Source organism: Dermacentor silvarum, chromosome 3, assembly GCF_013339745.2.
Source record: "Dermacentor silvarum isolate Dsil-2018 chromosome 3, BIME_Dsil_1.4, whole genome shotgun sequence".
NCBI lineage: Eukaryota > Metazoa > Arthropoda > Arachnida > Ixodida > Ixodidae > Dermacentor > Dermacentor silvarum.
This window is the reverse complement of record NC_051156.1, coordinates 229,912,815-229,937,341: the sequence shown is the minus strand read 5'-3', so window position 1 is coordinate 229,937,341 and position 24,527 is coordinate 229,912,815. Positions and strand designations below refer to the sequence as shown.

Genomic DNA, 24,527 nt, shown 5'->3' with positions numbered 1-24,527 from the left:
GCAGTGGCTGATCCTGCCAGGGGGGCTGATGGCGTAACTGCTGCCACACTCCATGAGACTAGGGCGACCGCCAATGGATGTGGCGCTGCCCCTCGGCACGTCAATCAGTGTAGGACGGATTGGACTGATTGTGATGGACAGAAAAACGTTTGCACGCTTCTTGAAAGGAAACGTTTAGTTTCACCTAGAGTTCTATAATTTATTTCTCTTTCTTCCATGATGGGCACAATGCCAAATAGGCGGCGTGGTCTCCATCATAGTTGACACAATGGGCTGCAGAAGTGCAAATGTCTGAGGAATGGTCATTAGATGCACATTTTGCACAAGAAGCGCGCCTTCGGCAGCATTGAGACCCATGCCCAAAGCGCTGACGCTTGAGGCATCAGCGCGGATTGGGATTGCACAGTCCTACATGGAGCTTACAATGTCCAGTTTCGATTGACTCGGGGAGGTCGCTATTTCCAATGGTACTGATTATATGCTTGGTTGGAATTTCTTTATTGTCGTGCCTTATCTTAATTCTTTGGACCTTTACCACACTCTGGTCTTGCCATCCATCTAACAGATCACTTTCACTAAGTTCAAAGAGGTCGTCATGAGATGACACCGCGCGCAATATTTGTTTACCTGTGCGGGCCCACTGACACAGGAATGTCCCCAAACGCAACGAGTTTTGATACTGTTGTATTTTACCTTGTCACGCACTTCCACAAGAAGGTCGCAGCTTCCCATCTAAAGTTACTTTGTATGTTGAGCCGACTGATTCTGTAAAACATTTTGCGACAACAAATGCAGATATTGTATGGACAGTCTTGGCTTCATGTTGGCTGTGTATTACGTGGTACTTGGGAAATGTTTCTTTTGGGTTCATGAAAAAGTTTAATATTTCATCGGTGCTCGCCCTCTTCAGGCAGCAATCAGGGAAACGAAGCCACAATTTCTATTGCTATATTCGGCAGGAATGTCTGCCGCCCACTTTGGAGTCCAACTAGGGGACATCGCAAGATTAGAAATATTCTAATCTGCATACGCCAATGGTACATTCCCACTATAACCCAATAACGAGAAGTTGGGATGGCTTTTACTTAAAAACAGGTGAAAATATCTCACTCTTTCTTTTATAATGTTCTTAACAATAACACTGGCATTCAAAAAGAGAAGTACATAAAAGAGCCCAGCTACATTTCCGCCTGCACTGGCCACCCACTAAAGGCAGGCGAATACAGTAGCCGAATAAACACATTCAAATATAGCTTTTTTCCACGAACAGTGCATGACTGGAACGGTTTACCGCTAATTGCTACTGCCCCTCCCACATCTTTTCTAACGGTGTTACAGAACCACGTGTTAATATGAGTTCAATATTGCTTGTCCTTGTATGTTTTACACACTTTGTTGATTATTCCCAACGATGTTAGCCCAGATCACTATATTGAGATGTTCTTATTTTGTGTGTGCGTGACATGCCTGTTCATCTCTGTATAATAGTTTTTGTTTTTGCTTTTTACTCCCATAGTGCATAGGTAGATGCTTTATATACTGGATCATTTGCTAACTTATTGTATACGTCTCTTGTTATTTCTTTCTGATGTTCCCCCCTACAATAATGCCCTGGAGGGCGCTGTAGGTATTGTATATGAATAAAGAAAAGAAAGAATAACCTAGGATTGGTTATGTCACACAAGGTTAGCCCTCGTTGCCTGGAAAATCGGCAGACAGGAGAGAGTGAAAGTGAGAGAGAAAGGCGAAGCTTGGAGAGGAAAAAGGCAACTACCCATTCCCCTCAGGCAGCCCGGGGGTGCCGTCTACATGAAGCCAAGGCCAAAGGGGTGTGTCGCCTCCACCGAGGGGCTTTAAAGGTCCAAACACCTGGCATTGGCTCAACCCACAGGGTCCCCTTTTCCTCCGGACACGATTAAGCAGTGCATGGTTAAATATAGGAGGGTCCAACCCTTATCTGCTCGGGTCCGTGATTTCGCAATAAACGCCTGCAGACGGCCCCACCAGGTCCCTTATGCTGGAGGCATCAAGAAGTCCTATGGTTAGCGATATATATAAATGAGGAGTTCAAACAAAAAGAACCAAACAACACCATCCTGGGTCCAAGAAGATGCACTACCCAGTTGGGGCCTGCCTGTTGCATGGGAGTGGGAGCCTTGCCGACCAGCACAGGCGGCGTATCACGTTACTCCAAAGCAGGGAGCGGCTTCCCCTTGGCCGATGCTTTCTGGAGCCTGAACATTCTATTGCGAGTTGCCAACCGGCAAACACCACGTTTTGTACAGCTTAGAAATAAAACAAATGTTTCATTACGAAGACGTGTTAGTACACAAACGTGGAATAAAAACAACATGCCCAATTTGGGGTGAAAGGCCACTTCAACCCTTTAACCCCCAAATTATTTCCTGAAAAACACCAAAGTTTCCTACATTTTTTTTAATGTACTTATATTTTCTGTCATTCTGATTCTGAAAATATATTACTTGATTGGTTTCTGGTTAGAATTACCACAGGAATAAAAAAGCTGCCCTTTCCCCCAATGCATGCCATATAATAGAATAACCAATAGAATAACCATAAATGATCCCGGGCACTGAACAACAGGGAAACCATGCAGGCGACGGGTTTTGGGTGTTCACGCGCTGCCACTCAAAAGCATTACCCACCACATCATCATCACTCTCAGCGTCACCTAAACGCACTCGCAAACAAAGACAGAGTCACTCTGTGAGACAAACTCCAGGCCCTCAGCAACATTGCTCTCGGAACTACTCCTAGAATGAGCTCTTTTTCTAGAGACACCACCGCCACCATTTTTAAATCAGCATCTCCAGGCAAAACATATGGTAAAGGTGCACAACACAATTTTTTTTTCCGGACAGCCCTGTAGTGCTGAAAATTGAAACCAAAGCCAATTACTGACCATAACTTGGCAGTGGGAGCAGCCCAATATCGGGCTGAACGAGTCTGATGTGCAATCCGTCATTGGCGATATTGGTACAACCTCCCATGACGAGTACAGCTTGGGGTTAAAGGATTAACAATGCTACTCGAACCTGCAATGGAGCAGTGTCAACAAGTGTTACTCAGGTGCACACATTTGGTTTTTCAGGTCTGTCACGTGCCACTAATCATTGACATTCTTCTGTGCCTGAAAATTGATGGGTATCTGACAGACACTGGCAATGCTCAACAAAGGCAGCCTACCTCTGCAAGCCCCTGGGCATACACACAGCAGCAGCAGCTGACCATTCCCACATAAAGGCATTTTGCTGAATAAATGGGACCCTTTCTGAGCACCTCACCTTGTTTCTTGATTAGGTCCACGATCATGTCGATGACAATAAATGTGCCCGTACGGCCAATCCCAGCACTGCAACATAAATTATAAATTATCGAAACAGCAAATTTAGTCATCAAATCTAACAACTTCAACACTGCCAGTTTCAGCTTATTTTTGCACCTTAATGAAACCAACATTAAAGTCAACAAATATTTTTTAATATGCTAAATGCCAACTTAAGCTACAGAGATAAAAAGTGAGTACCGTTGAACTCTGCAATTACGAAAGCCCGGGACAACGAAATACTCTCCCGCAAAAAATATAGTGGAATCTTGTTAATTGTAATCCGCTTAATTTGAACTTGTAGTTTATTCAAATTGATTCTGCGGTCCTGTCAAAATTATGTTTATTTCAATGTGTGAAAATGCTCAGTAATTCGAACACATAAGTGTTTGTGACAGTTAATTCAAACATACCGTGATTCAGCATGGTCGGTGTTTAATGACATTTTATGACAACAAAACGTCGCAAAACTGCAACCCCACATAATGAAATTTGTCAGAACATTAGAACACATATAATCTACCCTTGTAATGCTAACAGAGTACAAAATGTGCAGTGATGCATTTTCTCCCCCCTTGAATTGCATAAAACACCGTCAAAGCAATTTTAAAGTGAAACTTCCTTTGCCTACTTTCGCGGCTTTTGTGTGGCTGTATCCTCACTGGACATACTCGTAGATAACATATGTACAATGGGTGTCCCCATGAAACCTCTCCAATTAAAAAACAAATAAAACAATGATACATAGAAACCTGCAGTTTGAAGCATCATGTAAAGCAATTCAAAAAGATTTTTGTTGATTTTCTTTTTCTAAACGATTCCTCTTGTTTTGTTTCAGGTGCTGAATAAATACCAAAAATGACAACACCTCAGGAGAGAGCCCAATGTGTGGGCTGTCTCCTGAGGTGTTTGTTATACGTGGTACGCGGAAACAAAGTCACCCGTTGCTGTCCAATGAAATTTTTCACGTGAATTTCTACGGAAACCACCACACGTTAAGACGATTAAGGCTTAATAATTAAGGATGAATATTTTAATATTATAGTTATTATTACTAATTAAGGATTAGTATTACTTTTTAAAAGGCTTTTTTTAGTTGTTTAAAATGATGCCATAAACTCCAGGTATCAATGTGTCATAATTTTTTTTTTCATTTAGAAATTGGGGAGGTTTCATGTGGACACCGTGTAAGTACATATATACTGTTAAACGTGGATATAACAAAATTGACAAATTCCTGAAAAACTTTGTTAAAAAGAGGATTTTGTTATATGCAAGTTCGGCGAAAATTCGAAAAAGAAATGCTTACCGTATTTACTCGATTCTAATGCGCATTCGCTTTCCGTGACCAAAAGAGACAAAAAAAAAATCCTTTACAGTACCGCACACCTCATGCTTTCATACAGAAATACAACTATCACTCAAGATTTACTCCCAATACACTAAAGTTGCGATGAACAAAAAAGTCCCAGTTTCGGCCGAAAGGTGAAGCATCGATTGCGACAGCAAATTAGCAGACAGCTATACGAAGTAAGGATAGTAGTTTTATTGGCCGTATAAACTTGTAAACATTCGCTGTTTAACTATATTGGTAGACTAATGCCTAAGCACACGTACTGGATGCACGGACGCGTGTCATTTCACACAAGCGCGAGGCGTCGGAAACGAAGAGCGAGTGACACAATGGCGTCGTAGCGTCGTATAGTGTCACCTAGTGGCAGGTTAGTGAAGTGAAGCGCAGAGACTTGCGCAGTAACCAAAGAGTGGCACTGCCAGTGCGTTGAAAAAAATAAAAAAGTTTTTTAGCAGCAACATAGACTGGAAAAGGAAAGTGCCGGCTTGGCGGGCTAGGCCAGCTGCAGCAAGCAGTGGGATCAGGTTTGAATGAAGGGAGGGGGAAAGGTCACGCCCGTGACGGCAAGATCGCCGGGTCGAGGGATGCAGGCCCGCCTCACGCACGCTCACAAGCCCGCACACGTGCGCTCACTCTCGCCTTGCAGTCACCATGAATTCAAACGCGCCGCCGCCAGTTCGCATTCCGTTGCAGGGGAGAAGGTGCTTCCGGTTGCTGCTCGCGCAGAAATGACAAAATGTGGCACGAAATCTGAAGTTGTCGGCAGGGAAAATTCGTTATTTCGAGGGGGTCTCTCGCTGCCACTTCGTTACGTAGAGGTCTTAAATACATGTGCTTCTATGGAGCAACGGCGGGGAATAGAAAAACTTCCGTTATATCCAGGAATTCGTTATATGGAGGTTCGTTGTAAGCAGGCTTAACTGTATACACAAAGGTTATATGAAAGTACTCGCAAAGTGGCCTTGTACGCTGACCAAGTGTGCCCACCTCTGCCCTGCATAACAAAATAACTTGTTACATAAAACCTGAACATAAAATGTCAGCTCACAAGCATCTCTAAAGCACACCAATCAGTTACTGGAATGGTGAATTATATTTAACACATTCCTTGATTTGTTTTACTTTGCTTGATTTAGCCTCTAGACGTGTATCCCTGGGTGGTTGTCCAATCCTCAAGAATGAGCTTTTCCCACTATGGCACAAGAGGTACAGAATCCCTAAATGATGCTCAATACGTGTCATACTTTTCTGTGCATACAAACACCTGTCCCCACCAATCTTCCCTCGAGAAGCATCATACTTCCCCTTCGTCCTTGCGACGTCACCGTGTCTATGCATTCGTGTGCTTTGATGCATGCACTTCAGCACAGCTCACGAGCGACTTAGTGCCAAGACATGACAAAATTTTTGCCTTTGTCGCGGATAAACAAAGATTTTATAAGATTACAGGTTGCATAGCATGAAAACAAGCAAAATTGCACATATCGGCACTAGTTGTAAAGCATTTACTTTCCCAATTCTAAAGCTTCGCTTCACATACTGTATTTTTTGCGCATATAACCTGCACAAAATTTTTTTAATTTAACAGTAAAGTCGGGGTGAGAGTTAAATGCGAATTCCACCTTGAGATAAGGCTTCACGGCAGTGCCCACCGTGACGCCACACCTCCAGGCAAGGTTCTCCATGATTCAAAGTTTTGTTATCTCCTAAGGCATGGGTTTTCAAAGTGCGTTCCGTGGAACCCACGGGTTCCGCAGGCCCCTCCTTGGGGTTTCCGCGAGCCACGGATAAATATTCCCTGGTTCCGCGCTCGCCAAAGTCATCAGCGGTAATCGTACGTGATAGCAACGCCGAAACGCTTTGTGCCTAATTGTGCCTTTAAAGGTTTTATTATTGCAATTATCGCCGCGCATAACACCGCGTTGGCAACTGGCCACGTGCCTTCATAACTGCGAAGTCGTCATCCATGATCGCGTCGATACCCACCACGGTTTCGTCTGCAGCGGTTGCGGCACGTACACCACATGCGATGATGAGGTTCCGATCATCGTAAGCCGTTATCGCTCTTTAGCTCCTTGTCCATCCGTGCCGAACCATTATAAACCGTGATCAAAGGACTCCGGCGGCGGCACGAACCATATCTCGAAAGCAATCTGCGAAACGGACAGGGAGTGTCGACTGCTGATAACTCCGCGCGCTGTTTTTTCGTCGCTTCATTTGCGTTGAAGCGCCAGGCGGCACGAAGGTGAAGTTGCTCGCTGCTGCGCGCTCGTCTTACGTGAGGGACGGACGGACGCACAGGCAGTTTTCTCGTTGGGAAAGCACAGAAATGTTTACGCATTTAAAAATAATGTGTGCGTGGTAGTGAAAAGCATGTGTGCTTCAGGTGAAGGCGCGCGTCACGGCCGCGCTGCTAAGGAAGTCGCAGGCCTTCGCCGCTGCGAGCACTAATCCGATAAGATGAAGAGAATTGTAGTTTCCGCACTGCTTTTGTGCAAAATAGAAACAGTTTGTGTCGATTCATTCAGCAAATAAAAGCGGGTTGACATAGTAGGCATTTGTTTGTTTTCTTTATACTCGCGATAATTCAACATTCGGTTAATTCAAATTCGGTCATTTTTTTTTCGGTCCCGTGAAATCCGAATTAACGAGGTTTTACAGTACGCAAAGTAGAGTCGGCACAAATTCTGAGACGTCTTGTGATGAAAGGTTATACGTCTCCCCGTGCGATATGCACTGAAAACTCATTATTTCTCGGCATTCCTTGGTTGCGATGCTGTCTTGTCTTGGCTCACGACGATTGCACCCAGTTTGCACCCCGTGCGTTGCACGTTGCCATCAAAATAGCCTATCTACCACCACCATTGGCTTCAAACATGTTGCATGCTACGCCAAGTATCTTTAATTGGGGGGGGGGGGGGGGAGAGGAGGAGGTTTTTTTGGCAGTTGATGAAGGTTAGCAGGGTTCCCTGGGACCAACATGCGTGAGAACCTCTGTCCTAAGGAAATCCACCTTCTCCCCTCCGTCGTGGTCATCCATTCTCCTCGTCTTTATAGGTCTCCATTTTGCATTCAGTATTTAGTAACGAGTGCCCATGCTGCGCTAGCAAATTAGAACTCAGATCACAATGAGCTTTCAACGGCCATCTAGAAGCTGAAGATTATTAGCATCGCTGAAGAGGAGGGGAACAGAGTAGCTGGCTCAAGATACGACATGGACGAGTCGTGTATCTACGAATGGAGACTGTTATTGCTAAGATATGAGCATTATTGCATGCAATTATTTCTGTGGGTTATACATTCCGATTTTTTTTTTCTTCCAAGGGAAAGGGGGGGGGGGGGGGGCTGTTGTAAGTGGGGGTGCAGGTTATACATGGTGGCGGGTTATACATAGAAAAATACCGTATATTTGAACATGTATGTTGGATCTGCATATTTTTGTTCACAAAACAGTAAAGCACCAAAATCCATCACTGGGGCCGGAAACATGTCATGGCTGCCATCTTGTTTTTTGTCTGCCGGTTTCAAATCGCACAGTGTTCCAATGGCATGGCCACATCGCTAACATAGCAAATGACCTCTACTGGCAAATGACATCAGAGAGCATCTATGACCAACAACGGCTTTGCGTATTATGCCCCATGCGTAATTAGTGGCTCGGTAAGAAAACAATTTAAGTGCAGATGAAACAAACAAATCCATGTTTGTCAGACATGAACTTGTTTATGGATTTTGTAATGGAGGCTACAGCATGTGCTGCCATGCCTCCGGCCGTGGTTGAGAATTGGGGCCACATTGTGACCCGGGCAGTGATTGTTTAAAAAAAATCACAGCATATTCACGGGGTGAATGATGATGAGTGGGCGAAGCTCCGGAGGGAATCATCGGATCTCCCGCTTAAGGGGACGCTAGCACAAACGCGTTAGAAACGTGCAGTACTCTCTAGTAAGGGGGAGCGGCCACAGCGTCTTACGCAGCCATTTACACATGCCAGAACGTGCACCGCGTTTGCCGACGCCATCACATGACTGCTGAGAGAGTATACCCCCCGTATTCATAAACGCTCCTCGACTTGAACTTGACTTGCCACCGGCTTGGGCAGCACGTTCGAAACGCGTTGAAGGTAAGGCGGAGAGGCCACAGCGTCTTACACCAGCTTCTTACACAGGCCGTAACGCGCTAGCACAAACGCATTAGAAACGCGCTAGAAACGCGGCCTTTCGTTAATGTTGGGTATTTATTGCCATCGTGGTGCGTGTGTCTATGTGCGCTTCGTGGCGTAGTGGTTAGCGCCGCGCGTTCGGAAGCGAGGGGTCCCTGGTTCGATTCCGCGCTACGGACACAACTTTCGGATTTTTTTTTTCCCCATAAAACGCCGGAAGCGTTCTCCGGAAGCTGGCTTCCGGAACCGGAAGCGGAACCGGAAGTGGAACCGGAAGTGGAACCGGAAGCGGAACCGGAAGCGGAAGTGGAACCGGAAGCGGAAGTCGGCTTCCGGTTATACTATACGTATACATATATATGTATATATGGGTATACATACATATACGGACACACAACGCCATCTATTGAGCAATTCATAAAACTAGACGTGGCTACCTACTACGACGGGGACGAACGGGTGCCGCTATAAGGAGCTTCGCCCCTAAAATATGCATCCCCTGCTTCAGAAATGCTGGTTTCAGTACTACTAACACATTGCATTCGGACTCAGCATCGCCGAATGTAGATTTGCTTAAGAGGGACGTATCCTTGGTCAACTGCTTCCAGGAATATGATCACCTTTGCGAGATTTCGCAAAAGTCCGCACCGCACGCGTTGCCATCTACAGGCGACAGTGTGCACTGGAGAAACATTGTTCGTAGATGCCAAATGCATCCAGTAGGGCGAAATCTCCCAATAGAGATTGCATCAACACTGTCACCCGTAGACGTCGACGCGGCCTGTGAAGAGTTATGCGAAATCTTTTAAAAGTAATCACACCCCTGAAACTTTTCGGCAATGCATTAGGCACACTTTGCGACACTGGCAATGCAGTTTCATAGCCTCGAGTAGGGCTCACCAAAGTAGGCCAATGAAAGTTCGTTTTGCAGCCCATTCCCTGTCTGCTGTCCTGCTGATATTGCTTTTGCGGGTTTGAACTGTATGTGCATGTTGTACAGTCCCCTCACAAGTGTGAACAAATTAGGCACTCAGAAGTGCCTACATGCACCATGTAAGCATGTCCCGGTTACATTGTAGATGCAAAGCAAATACTTAATTGCATATGCCACAAATAATGATTTGTCCAGACCCCTCTGGACATCCTCCATGTTGACAAAAAGTGTGAGTGAGTGAACAAAGACTTCATTGAAAAACAAGGCATTGACGGGTGACCTTGTGGTTAGGCGGCCACGAGCCCCTGGGCCTAGGCATCTTCTTCAGCTCTCTTGATGACCTTGGCCTGCAGGTCAGCGTCGGAGCTGAGAAACATGGCCTCCCACTACTCAGTATTACTTATTTTATGATTCGTATGATCTTCCGCTGGACACGACCACATAATGTGGAATTGATCTGCTGTTTGATTACAACGATAACACGTATTAGGATATTAGTCCGGGTACTGGTAGTGATAGGGGTAGTGATGGTTGGGGTAGGTATTTGGGTAAATTCCTCGCTGGCGTAACCTATTTCTCCTAGCCCGTACTCCTCCTCCTCCCTTTTCAACTCCTGCACCCTCCACCGGCAAGGCGCAGGTTATCTAAGGCCGACGCTGAGGCGCGGGGTAGGTGGGGACACGCGCGGCTCTAATTGGCGTCCCGAAACCATGGTGGTAGAATAGGAGAGGTGGCCAAATGACGCCGCTCCGCCTATGCACCGCGCATGACGTGACGGCTCTCGAGTTGCCGCCGCTTTTCGTAAGGCGGCAGCAGGGGTAGTCTGAGCTCATTTCACTTCTTCGCCGTACTTGAAAGTACGTATAGCCGGCAGGCGTCACGAGCATTCAAGCTGTATTTTTACATCTCTTACTTTTCAGAAAGAGTTTGGCGTCGTAGTGCCGTACACCAGAGAGGTCTTCAATAACACTCAATAGTTACTGTCGCTTAAAACGGACTTTTCGCACGGATTTACGTTTGCAGCGTGACTTCAGATGCGTCGTTTATTCCTTGTTTATTTGATTGTTTTATTTCTTTATTTCGCCGGATACAGGTAGCCAGGTGACGTCGAGTTTACTCGCGTCTATTGTGGACCCAATAAAGTTCACTCACTCACTCACTCGCCGGATACAGATTGGTTGTAAGAACTATATGGTGACTAACGCCCCCCATTGCAAAATGAACCACGTTTGAAACGAATATCTTTTGGATATGTTCACGATCAAGCACATATGTTTCTTCTTCCTCATTACAATATTAATCCTTTATTAGCATGTACGACTAAGCAAAGACAGTATTTACTGTTTTCCCAAAACAATATATATACAGGGAGTTTCAGCGGACACTTTCAAAAATTCTTAAAGGTTGCCTGTGGCAGATAGCACAATCCTAGTTCATGAGCTGGTCTACTCGAAGAGGCGGACATAACTTGCACAAGAAATTGAAGTGCGTAATCGAATAATGAACAGAAATTCGCTAATTAAGTTTTTAACTAATTACCTGATGGCCCATATCGCAATTTACAAATTGTAACCGTGGAGTTCACCAGGCGGATCCACTTGGAACGAATTCTCGGGATGACACCAGTTTCGAGATATTAATTCCTGAACATTGCGGAGAAATGCAATGGCGTTCCAGTTAAGTTCTTAACAAAACGTCGCTTTATGCATTGAAGCACAAAATTAACTGGAACGCCAATGCATTTCTCTGCAAAGTTCGGGAATTAATATCTCGAAACTGGTGTCATCCTGAGAATTAATTCTAAGTGGACCCGCCTTGCGAACTCCACGGATACAAGTGGTAAATTGCAATATGGGTCGTCAGGTAATTAGTTAAAAACTTAATTAGTGAATTTTTGTTAATTTGTCAATTATGCATTTCAATTTTTTGTGCAAGTAATGTCCGCCTCTTCGAGTAGACCAGCTCATTAACTAGATTTGGGCTATCTGCCACAGGCAACATAAAATAAATTTTGAAAGTGTTCGCTGAAACACCCTGTATATTATGTTACTAGGATTATTAATTAAAAAACCTTAGGGTCGAGAAATTGTCAGTTTCCAAGCACGTTATCACATTATTGATAGATTAAATCACTGGGAGAACCGGCTGATTTAAAAAAGCAACGTTCACCAACGCTTTCTCAGTGATGTGATTGGCCGAGGCCATTTTTGAGCAGCTTCTTGGAGCAACCAAAAGTGCGTTTTGGAGCATCTCAATGCTTACTCCGAATGCAAAAATTGCCTTTGAGAGAAGCAAGAGAGCTTACAGAAGGAGCAAGCCAAATTTAACGGGAAACGAGCACATTTAGCTCAACATAAAGTTGTGGCACTAAAACATGCGAATCCCATGCATGATGACAAAGTAATGACGATGGCGGTGTGATGACAACAGCATCATGGCAATGAAATGACAACTGTATGAAGACGATGGTGTGACGAAAATTAGATGATGAAGCTGGGATGACGATAATACAACCACTACAGCATCACGATGATAGTATGACCACAAACCACTCTAATCTCTGCTTTAGCTTCCCAGTTTGCAGGAGGCTGAGCGATAAAATGGCGGGAGCTGTAGAAGTGCACATGGAGATGGGAATTAGGGGAACTCGACTATGGAAGAGCTTTAGGAGTATGCAATGCTCGCTTGCTAAGCTACACCAGCAGAAAAGAGCAAAATGGCAGCAGTGCAAGGAAGAGAAACAAGCTCAGTAGCACGTGCGACAAGTTGCCCCCGTTGTCATTTACCTACTTGACGAAACCACAAGAAAGTCGCATCGCAAAAAGGCTTTACTGTATCAGAACGCTTTTCCATAAAGCGTTATTAAGAAAGTTGTGTGCTCTCACCTTCTAAGCGGCGTTTCAGCAATGGCGGGAGACAGCACATTCTAGGCACGTAGTAGCCCGACTCTTGCACCCATGTTTTACTTCCTCCATGTGCACACTGTGGAGATGGGTTTGCACAAGGCTTACCCTACGAGCCACGGTCAGGAAAGGGCATGACGCTCCTAAACTCCGCAACGCACAAAGGCGCTACGGCAGGGTTCGTCGACTCTCCGACACGGCACAGAGAAGGCTCCGGAGTCAGATCGCCAACCAACACGGGTTTATTCACCCAAGGTACAGCTCAGTGCTACAGTCACGGCGCTTACGGGGCAAGGCTCTCCGCAAGACCGATCGAGTACGCGCGCCCGCTGCGCTAGGGCTAACCGGGTAGCGGTCCACCAAGCGCGATAACGAGGAGTCGAGAGAACAAAGGTCTCATGTAACCACCTCGTTGCGAGCCTGTGTGCCTCTACCGCGGCGAGGAAGCGCTCAGCGGACGAGAGCTCGGGTGGTGAGGGTGCCCGGGGGCCGCCGCGCGGGAGGCCAAACAGGGCGCGTCCCGGTGACGTGTCTCGCGGGGCAAGTCCAATTCCGGGGGGGAAGCACGGTTTGCGCGGGAAAGTAAGTCCGGCGCGCTAGCCGTGTCCGCCATGTTGCCGTTACGGCGGCGGTTCCCGGGGATCGAGCTAAGCGCCACGCGCGAGCTGGGGGACGAGGCGCGGGAAGGCACCTCGATCCCCACATTCCCCCCTCCTAAAGACCGAGGCCAGCCTCCTAAGTGGCTGACCGAGGCCAAGTGGCAAGGTTGACTCAGCCAAAGAGGGCTAAGCCAACGGGGCAAAGTCCAAGAGGGTGTCGTCGTCTTCCTCAGGACCACGACAGGGTGAAAGGGGCGCCAGCAGTCCGAAAGGCGAAGACGTCGCTTCTCTTGACACCAAGCCAGGGGTTTGCCTTGGCCACCAAAGTTCCGCACACTGGAAGGACCCCCTGCCAGGTGGAAAAGTCAGCAGCCCAGGCAGGACGGGGCAGGGCAGCACCATGGTTCAGCCAGCAACACTCGAGGTCCGCCGGACTGGAGCAGCCAGGAACGCGCGAGGCGTGGCTGCCATTTTGGCGCAGCCGCCACCACAGAAGTCACTGGGCTCCCCGAATTGCACGCTAGCAGGAACAGCCGGCCGGGATGACCGGCAGCCAGGTCAGCAGCAGCAGCCAGAGTGACCCTCCCCGGCCAGAGGTCAGCGCCTGATTGGGGACCAGCCACAATTAGCGGCAGCCTAGGCAAGGCTGGCACGGGTTCGTGGCCCCCAGAGGCAGGAGTCATTCATGGCGGAAGGACCAGGAGCAGCAGGCCTTGAGGTCAGCAACAGGCTGGCATGGTAAGACCAGGGACAGCCGGCTTCGTGGTCAGCAAGACTGGTGGCACAGTGGAGCCAGGCGCAGGGAGCCGACTGGACGACACAAGGTGAAGGACAGGAACGCCCCCCGGCATAGCCGGCGTGCCAAGGAAGTTGCCCGCCTGGCTGACAGCCTAAAAAGGGGCGTTTGCCAGGCTGAGGCTTGGGCAACACATAAGAGGGTATATTAGGCCACATGGGCCTGTCACCGCTTCGATGTGCGCCCTTGCACCGTAGCTACATTTCTCCATTCACCGGCATGGTAGGGAATGAAGTCCAGCTACCTGGTAGGGGGAGAAAGCTGACTAGGCGCGCCAGGAGGCGGGTGAGCACGAGAGGGTATATTAGGCCCAAAAGGGTCTGTCACCACTTCAACGTGCGCCTTCGCACCGTAGCTGTGTCTCTCCGTTCATCGGCGTGGTATGGAATAAAGTCCGGCTACCAGCTGGTGGGAGAAAACCTGCCTAGGTGGGTTTCCGTAGGTTGTACCGGTGGCGTGGCCTGGGGCCAGCCGTATCACGGTTTGCCTGCGGTTCGTTGACCGCCTCCCCCTCTCCCCAGTCGTTGCTACGGGCAACGACGTGGTTTGAGGTCCGAGACGTGAACTGGACCGCCGACTGGTCTTCCTTGGGACTCAGCCAGCTTGTATACCAGAGGGGACATTTTGGTCTCCACTCGGTACGGGCCCAACCATTTGGCCGACAGGGAGGCAGAGATGCCTTTGGCGGCGTCACTCAAGACATGGTTGCGTCTGAGGACGAGATCGCCGACACCACAGTGCACGTCCCTATGTGACCGGTCGTACTGGGCTTTTTGTCCAGTTCGCGCTTTTGCCAGGTTGGAACGGGCCAGGTCAAGGGCCGCGTCCATCCGTGAGCGCAGTTCCGCCGCATAGCCGGAAAGGCCGGCTTTCGTGGCGCACGCCCTGCTGCCGGTCCGCCGAACGCGGTCCATGGGGTTTGGCAGCTCTCTCCCGAAGTTGAGGAAAGCGGGCGTGTGCCCAGTCGAATGGTTCACCGTGGACCGCAAGGAGAAGCCCATCTCGTTAAGACAGACATCCCAATCCCTATGTTGCTCGGCAAAGGCCGCGAGCAAGGGCTTGAGGTTCCGGTTAATCCGCTCTGTTGGTTTGGCCTGTGGGTGATACGTGGTTGTCTTGCGGTGCTTAATGCCAAAGGCGGCACACGCATCCACGAACACCTTGGCCGTGAAGTAGGACGCGTTGTCCGTTATCAGCTCCGCCGGAAAGCCAAAGCGGCTAAAGACCTCGGTCAACTTGTCCCAAATTGCGCGTGCCGTTAACTTCCGAAGGGGAAAAAGTTCAACCCATTTCGTGAAGTGATCTGTGACAGCCAGGAGAAAAACGTAGCCTCGCCGGCTTCTGGGAAAGGGTCCCATAATGTCACAGGCCGCGACTTGCCAGGGTAGCTGGCTGTCGATTGGCTGCATGAGCCCGGAGGGTTTGCCCGCGCGAGGCTTCACACATTGGCACACGCGGCATGAGCGGGCGTAGTGAAGAGTGTCACGCTTCATGCTTGGCCAGGTAGCAGAGCGGCACAACTTTTGGAAAGTCTTAAGGCCACTCGCATGTCCGGCCACCCGCGAGTCGTGGAAATAGCTCAGGGTGGCTTTCCTTAGACTGCGGGGTATCACCACCTTGAAAGACTCCTGGGGAGCCTCCTCAGATAGGATATAGCGCAGGAGAGCTTTATCGGCGTAAAGCAGATACGTATCCAACGTGCCCGCAGCAATACTAGCTGTCCGGGTACGCCCGGCGGCTTGGCCGCCCCACTCCTCTTGGGAGCTCGGCTCTTGGAGCCTGTCAACGATTTCTATTTACAAAACGGGTCGTTCTGCTTAAGCAGATACGGATCCCACGTGCCCGCAACAATACAAGCTGCGTGGCACTCGGCGCCAACAGCAATACCAGCTGTCCGGGTGCGCCCGGCGGCTTTGCCGCCCCGCTCCTCTTGGGAGCTCGGCTCTTTGAGCCCGTCAACGATTGCTATTTACAAAATGGATCGCTCTGCTGAGCCTTTAGCAGCTCTTGCCTGCTGAAGACAATACCCGATGAGGTAACGGGATCCACCAGGTAAACGTCCTCTCCCGGGGCTGGCAATCCGAGGATCGCTTCGCCGTCGGGGGTCGCGCCTTTCGAGCCATTGGAGACACAGGCTCCGGTCTCTACTAAGTGCATGAGGTTCGTGCCTTTTGAGCCATTGGAGACTGAGGCTCCGGCTTCTACTTGGTGCGAATGCTCACGGGAGTGGCGGACCAAAGGATCAAACGCCGAAACGGGGGCTCGCGACAAGGCGTCCGCCACCACGTTTGAACTCCCTTTCCGGTAGCGCAGAACAAGGTATCACTGCCATGTCAACGTCCAGCGCACGAGGCGGCCCGATGGCTCGCACAAGCGCTTAAGCCGGATTGTACGTCTCCACGGCAAACAGCACGTACGCTAACGCCAACTTCTGGAGAGCAAAAAGGACCAACGGACAGGTGGTCCGCTCAATGCACGACCGACCGCATGGGGCCAGTAAACGGCAAAGAGAAGAGCTGGGCTGCCGCTCCGACAGGCGCATGAGGCCTCACATGACCGGCAGACGGATCGACAGTGGAGCGGGGTGACTCACGCACGTCGAAAATGTCGCTCGGATGCGCGTGAGACAAGCGGCAGGCGGAAAACGCGGCGACTTTGTCGGCTGAGCGGGGTGGCTCGCGCTCGACATTGCTTCCCAGCTGCGCTCGGGACAAGGAGAGGCCAGCGAGCAATTTGCACCAACAGCGAGGCAGGGAGGCTCAGCTGCGGCGCACGGGACACCGAACTGCGCTCGGGACTAAGGCAGGCCAGCGAGCGAGCTCGCGCCTACGGCGTAGCGGGAAGGCTGCACCGCGGCGTATCCGTCCGAGAAATGCGCTCAGGAAAACGGTGGGCCAGCGAGCGTATGCGTGCGCGCATCTAAGCAGGGTGGCTCCGATGCGGCACATGGCGCAGTGAACGACGCTCGGGACAAAGGGAGGCCGGCGAGCGTATTCGTGCGAGCATCTAAGCAGGGTGACTCCGATGCGGCACATGGCGCAGCGAACGACGCTCGGGACAAAGGGAGGCCGGCGAGCGTATTCGTGGGAGCATCTAAGCAGGGTGGCTCCGATGCGGCACATGGCGCAGCGAACGACGCTCGGGACAAAGGGAGGCCGGCGAGCATATTCGTGCGAGCATCTAAGCGGGGTGGCTCCGATGCGGCACGTTGGGCACAACTGAGCTCGGGACAAAGGCCAGCGAGCGGAGACAGCACGCCGGAGGGGCTAGTAGGCACCTGCTCCCCGCGCGTCTCAAACAGTTGATAAAACCCGTAACTGGCGTGGCTATATGGGACTAGCGTACACATCCGAGCTGTCGACATCACCTAGGGCGCTCCAAGGAAGGGATCGCTCCCGGTGGCCGAAAGCATAGGGTCGCGAAGGCGAACCTACCTCGTGCTATCGGTGTCGTTCGCTCCGAAGGACGATAAGTCTGCAGCCAGGGGGTCAGGCAGGAACGAGGGCCGCGAAGGGGCCTGCTCTGATGCCATGCCGAAACCACGTTGGGCGCCAGTTATGTGGAGATGGGTTTGCACAAGGCTTACCCTACGAGCGACGGTCAGGAAAGGGCACGACGCTCCTAAACTCCGCAACGCACAAAGGCGCTACGGCAGGGTTCGTCGACTCTCCGACACGGCGCAGAGAAGGCTCCGGAGTCAGATCGCCAACCAACACGGGTTTATTCACCCAAGGTACAGCTCAGTGCTACAGTCACGGCGCTTACGGGCCAAGGCTCGCCGCAAGACCGATCGAGTACGCGCGCCCGCTGCGCTAGGGCTAACCGGGTAGCGGTCCACCAAGCGCGATAACGAGGAGTCGCGAGAACAAAGGTCTCATGTAACCACCTCGTTGCGAGCCTGTGTGCCTCTACCGCGGCGAGGAAGCGCTCAGCGGACGAGAGCTCGGGTGGAGAGGGTGCCCGGGGGCTGCCACGCGGGAGGCCAAACAGTCCCGGTGACGTGTCTCGCGGGGCAAGTCCAATTCCGGGGGGAAGAAGCACGGTTTGCGTGGGAAAGTAAGTCCGGCGCGCTAGCCGTGTCCGCCATGTTGCCGTTACGGCGGCGTTTCCTGGGGATCGAGCTAAGCGCCACGCGCGAGGCACGGGAAGGCACCTCGATCCCCACAACACATGATGAGTGCATGTGATAAATAATGTCGCTTGTTAGATAAGTCTGTTCTTTAAAGTAGCAGAAAACACTTTTTGGAGCAGCTTTGGAGCACATTATCGAAAATGTAGCAGGATTCGCCTTTTGGAGCAGTTTGGAGCAGCCATCACATCACTGCTTTCTGCAACACCGTGATACTCATTGTAGAAGCTTCAGCGTGCACGATCTGTCTGCAGTGTGCATCCCAAGTGAAGTCCACTGCGCCACGTCTACAAAGGCCGCCGCGGCTTCACCTGCTGCGTGTTTCATGCCATTTCTGTTCGTTGTTGCTCAGAGTGGTTGGCCGCGAGCACGAAGGCGCGGCAGCGCCACTGTGTCTACACGGAACAGCATCTACACCCGTCGTTTTCAGTCACCAACATTTCGTAGGCGGGTGCACGTTTGCACTTCTCATCTGACGCTAGTAGCGCCGAAGCTACTAGCACGAAGGAAGCTGAACAATAATTAAACAATTGGTGATCGCGCAACATTGCAGCGAGAAGAGACAAGGTTAAAAAAGTTTTGGAGATTCCAAGGAGCTTCACAATAAGTCAAGGAGGACTTGACTGCCTACGTAGGGCTTCAATGCTCTCTGCATCTTGCAGTGCACGTTGAGCTATAGTGTCCAACTTTGCACGAAGTCGTGCTATATGCACGATGATGCAACATTGCCCGCATCGGTCCTCGCAGGCAAGCCCGCTCGCACTAGCATTTTTTCACCTCAAGTAAGCGAGCAACGAGCACATTTCCAGTAATTACGGCATGGAATGCATGCATTACTTAAGTGTCTTTCACTGCACTTTTATTGCCCTCGTTCATTGAGAGCATCACAGCATTGGAAAGCGTGCTTAAGACCAGTAGGCGCAAACTCGCACATCGTCGTGAAATGCAGCTGGCGCTCACGAGACCTTTACGCCGTGAACAGTGCCAGATTAGGCTGTGCTGCTTAAAATCAGTTTCAATCTTTATGGCTTCATGTCCAAACCTGAACTTATGTCGTTCCTACCAGCACACACACGTTCTCAGCAGTATGCCAGCTGGCTTATTGCCCATCGAACCAAACTCCATTCGATGTATGCGGCTGTCAGTCTGGCCTGTGTGCACCTCACGCTTGATCTCCAATGTAGCCTACAGTACAAGCATATTAAGGGTTACATTACTGTGATGGCTCCGCTGCAAGGTAGGCCTAACCACCACCACTTTATCAGGAGTTAGCGACTAAATGTTGCAGTTTGGTGCCAAGTCAACAAAACTTTTCGCAGCAGCCGTATGGGCCGTACTCATTCGAAAGGCTGAGGAATCGCCTTCACAACAAAAGTGTGGGCACAAACGACAGAATGAGGGGCAGTGAGATTATTTGCGGCAGCTACCTTTACGACATTACACGCATGCGGATCAGTCCGAAAAATTGAGCGACACAACAAGGAAGTCTACTACATGCAAGGCATCGGTCTTCAACAAAACACAAACACGCTGCCATGAGTGCACTTATATGATTGCACTAGAATGCACCGTAATGGAGGCTGTAATGATGTGAGACCAGACGCCTGCGGCAACTCCAGATAACCTTATTTCAGTTTTGTCAAAGGCACAGATACATGAGAGCTGCGCCACCTTTGCCCGACCCTTGTGCACATGTATGAGCTGCAAGAGAAAAATGTGGAGACCACGCCTAGGTACTAGGGAGGAAGACAAGCTTTGCTTCGTTTATTCCCTAGCCAATGGCAAGGCACACAATGCGAGAACCGGTGCTTAACTTCCGTCCAAACAGGATCATAGCGGCCGATACAGAGTCCATAATGTGAAGCATACAATACAACTAATTCGCAGTACTGACCTGTCATTATTAATTGGTCTGCGAACACTAAAGCAGCATATACCTAAGCTACCACTGCTGCACTTCGAACCAGGTCGCTTCACTCCCCTTGGCAAGAGCCCTCCGTGGCAGGCCTCGTGGTGAACTTCACAGGTAAGCAACAACTACCAGAGATAACAGACCACTGCTATTAACCCGCACCCCCAATTACAACAGCCCTGAAAGAAAAAAATATATCTGCGAGTGTAATCCGTGGAAATAACTGCATACAACGCACGAAACTTAGCAAAAACAGTCTCCTTTCACAGATGCTCAACTCGTACACGTCGTATCTTTGGCCAGCAGTTTTGTTCCCCCATTCTTTGGCGATGCTGATAAAGCTGGATTCACACGCCGGACATAAGCGCAGACAAATCAGTCATGTGATATGTGACGTGAATCGGATCTCCTCGCAGCTAGCATTCACACGACATTGACAGCACAGACGGAGCAGCGATTGCATGGGCAACAGCGAATGGAGCAAATGCAACCAACCAAAAATCCCAACAGCAGACTGAGGGAGCGCCACGAGAACTGGTGACGTGTGGCACTTAAGTTGGTGCAGCAAGGAACAAACAAGTAGAATTGTAGCAAAATTGTGTATTAAATAGTGCAATTGATGCACCACTGTAACTCTTGCACAAAAACGTCCTAAAAAACCTGTGAAAACACTTACGAATCCAAGCTTCACACTGATGTATCGACATTTTAGCTTCATTGGTAACCAACCTTCCCCATTAAGTCAATGCTTAAAAAGCCTTGCAAGAATGCTTTAGTGATTGACTTTGTCCTTTTCCAAGAAAATAAATGTGCTAAGCCTAAATCATGCAGTTCATTACAGTCTATCGAACTTCTGCGGAGAATGGTGCATATCCTGCCCACCTGCAGTGCACCACAATTGGTCCAGCATCAGGCATGGATTCTTGTCGCTGGTTCACATCATGGAGAAAGTTCAGCACACAGCCAGGGTCAGACGGCACTCCATGGTCCGGCCAGGCAGTGAAGTGGTAGTGGAAGACACTCCTCGTCTCGGACTGCGCAACAATTGCACTCATTAATAAAGCACTCAATTGTTGGAATTGCGTTTCCAGACATCACTAAACAATCAACAGTGATTAGGTAATGACCATAGAATTGGCATCATTTCAAGAGCGCTCAGGAAATGCGCCCACCATATGATTACTAATAGCACACTTCCTGTGGCACAGTGGCACTCTGCCTAGTGTTCAAAGGAGTTCTCAACCACCCTTCGAACTTGGTGAAAGAACACAGTCCGCAGATAGCATACGCTACTGTGAACATCTCAGGCAAATTTTGCAGCCATGCACGGTGCATGGAGCTCGCAAGCAGAGCACAAAGTTACCTTTTTTTTTTCAAACGCTCTCTTTTCAACAGAAGCCTGCTCCTCACTCTTTTATGGACACCTTATTTCACAATATAGCAGACTCTCATATGCAGCTGCTATTGGCCAATAGCTGACATCAATCAAGAAGGGTGTTTGGATCAGTGCGCTTCATCCTACTGTTACTGTGTACAGTTAAACCTGGATATAACGAAATTGACAAATTCCCGAAAAGCTTCGTTATAAAGAGGATTTCGTTATATTCAGGTTCGGCACGAAAATTCAAAAAAGAAACGCTTACCGCATTTACTCTATTCTAACGCGCCCTCGATTTCAACGCACACCCGTTTTCCGTTTTCGTCAAAGCCCTCATCCTTGCAATGTCACACCAGGTACTGGATGCGTGGACGCATGTCGTTTCGCACAAGCGCGAGGCATCGGAAACGAAGAGCGAGCGACACGATGGCGTCGTATAGTGTCAGGTGAGTGAAGTGAAGTGCAGAGACTTGCGCAGTAACCAAAGAGTGGCACTGCCAGCGCGTTGAAAAAAAAAATGCTTTTTTTTCCTTTGGCAACATCAACTGGAAAAGGAAAGTGCCGGCTTGGCAGGCTAGGCCAGCTGCAGCAAGATCAGCTTTGAATGAAGGAAGGGGGAAAGGTCACGCCCGTGGCGGCAAGATCGCCGGGTCGAGGGATGCAGGCCCGCCTCGCGCACGCTCACAAGCACGCACACGTGCGCTCGCAGTCGCCATGAATTTGAGCGCGCCAAGCGCGACGCCACTGCTTCGCATTCCGTCGCGGCAGAGAAGGTGCTTCCGGTTGCTGCTCGCGCAAAAATGACAAAATTTGGGGCGATATCTCTAGGTTGTCGGTGGGGAAAATTCGGTATTTCGAGGAGGTCTCCCGCTGCCACTTCATTACGTAGAGGTCTCAAATAGACGTGCTTCTATGGAGTAACGGCGGAGAATAGAGAAACTTCGTTATATCCAGGAATTCGTTATAAGCAGGTTTAACTGTATATTCATTGACACAGCTTAAGAACAAGCTGAGGTGAGCTAAAATCTGCCTTCGAATTTCGATAAGAATTGCGTACTTTATGAAAAGCAGACTCGTCTGCTCACGGCTCGGCTGCAGCTGCCCGCATAGGAATTAAACTTTGGCCACTCTACTTAACAGTGTCGTAGCTGTCAGGCCTCACTAATTTCGACTAGTTTTGAACACTCAACTAGCCTTGAACCACGTAAAACTTAGGTTCAGACCACATGCACGCTTGCTAGGGCACGCTCATTCCTGGCTGCTCCTGGTTAGACGCCTTGGCAGACCACTTTGTAGTGAGCTATTGATAGCGTTTCAAAATACGCAAGCTGGATGTGGCTATTATCCGTCGGTCAAGCTGGTGAAGGACAAAGCTGGTCCACACCATGTAGCACAGCCAGATTGGAGCATATTAGTGCAAGCACGCACTCAAGCCCTGTCATGCACAAAGCAAACATTGCACATACGCACTACAGTTGCATGTAGCTGCGGTCTGCTACGTAGCATAGATACCAAGGCCGCTGCAACAAGTCTACTGGCTAAGCGCACTGCGGCTTGCCGAGGACAACGGCATTTAAACATTTGGCGCGTCGTAGGCGTCAAAATGAGGAGTAGTGGATTCTACATGAACATCCAAAATAAAATTTGAACTGCGTGCCATGGTGACGTTCAGTAGGCAAAGCGTTGTGGGCACACCCCGCTCCACCATAGCCTAAGCAGTGCAAGTCATTAGAGGAGCGGAAGCACTGCTTTGGGGTACCAATAACTCCGCTTTTGCTGAGCACATCGAAGTACTTTTTACGGCAAAGTATTTCTGAAATAGTCAGGAACAAGTTAAACTAAACTTCAAATGCATTTTTCGACTTCGATAAAAAGTGGTTCACGGCCTTTTTAAGTGGCAGTTGCATGAGAAATGGCATTTTTCAAGGACCATCTCCTGCTAGTCATGGATTGCACTACTCTTTCAGCCTACAACAGAAAGTTTGCCATAAAGCTCTCTTAAAACAGTGTGCCTTGACCATACCTAATATATGTAGACCTTAACAAACATGCGAGCTTTGCATACCTGCCAACCTAGCAACATGAAAATTCGGCTGACCGCTGCGTGAGAGAGGGGGGGGGGGCCCTCCCTAAAAAAAATTTTGCCTGCGTGCGAAACAGCGCACGAGGTACATAGTTCATACTTGTCACGACTATGCGAAGTGACAAAGCACAGAAACTCAGTCGTGTATGACCTCAAGTACTTATTCTTGGCTTTTCCAAATGCATTCAATAAAGGAGGCATTGCAGTGGGCATGTGCCACTGGGCATGTATGTAATGAAAGATAGAGAGCACATGAGGCTCCTTAATAAACAGACTGCACTGGTACATGTCACAACTCTGTCTTAATTGCAGCATCATAATCATCACAATACAGTGAACCCAGTTATAACGATACCGGTTTCAACAATATATCGGTTACAACAATGAGAAGCTGCTGCACCATCAACTTTTGTATGTTTTCTATGATGAAATAACCCGCTTACTACAATGCCCCCATGCCGCATTATTGGTTATAACGAACAAGTTTGACTGCTGGGTGTCCATGCCAAAAGGTAATGGAATGCAAAATCATTGAAAAAGAGAAACTCAAGCCGCTGCACCCTCGCCTGCCGCCCCAACAACTGCCGCGCACTCATGTAATACAACCTGCTTTCCAGCCTTCTCTGCATAGCCAGCCTTGCGCGCCACTCTCCCGTCGCTCTACCACCCCCTCCAAACACGCACCACCCAGCAAAACACATCACGAAACAACCTCACCTGCAATCTGACAGAGTTGCTCCCAGATTGCTCACTCGCCCCTCAGTTCAGCTAGTCTTTGTTGGTTGCGTCGTTTCTGGTCACATGGTTTCTCCAGCTCGTTTGACTCACTGCCGAAACGCAAGATGGCTGACCCACCCGCTGATCATCGTCAATGAACGACTTTGCCGGTGAAAGGATAGCGGACTGCTATAGATTTGGAAACAAGGTGCAG

General features: G+C 49.4%; 1 protein-coding gene across 5 annotated transcripts in view; it reads right to left on the bottom strand.

Moving 5' to 3' along the window:
• LOC119446843 (tyrosine-protein phosphatase non-receptor type 11-like) overlaps nucleotides 1–24,527 on the bottom strand; it is a 197,206-nt gene that overhangs the window by 94,702 nt on the left and 77,977 nt on the right. For all 5 annotated transcript variants that reach the window (XR_007466205.1, XR_007466204.1, XM_037711408.2 and 2 more), the window contains 2 exons: nucleotides 21,018–21,169; nucleotides 3,306–3,373 (listed from right to left, as the gene is read on the bottom strand). Coding sequence is in view for 3 of the 5 variants with exons in the window: in XM_037711408.2 (XP_037567336.1) it covers nucleotides 3,306–3,373; nucleotides 21,018–21,169 (220 nt within the window). In the remaining 2 variants the exon portion in view is untranslated. The remainder of the gene's footprint in view (nucleotides 1–3,305; nucleotides 3,374–21,017; nucleotides 21,170–24,527) is intronic.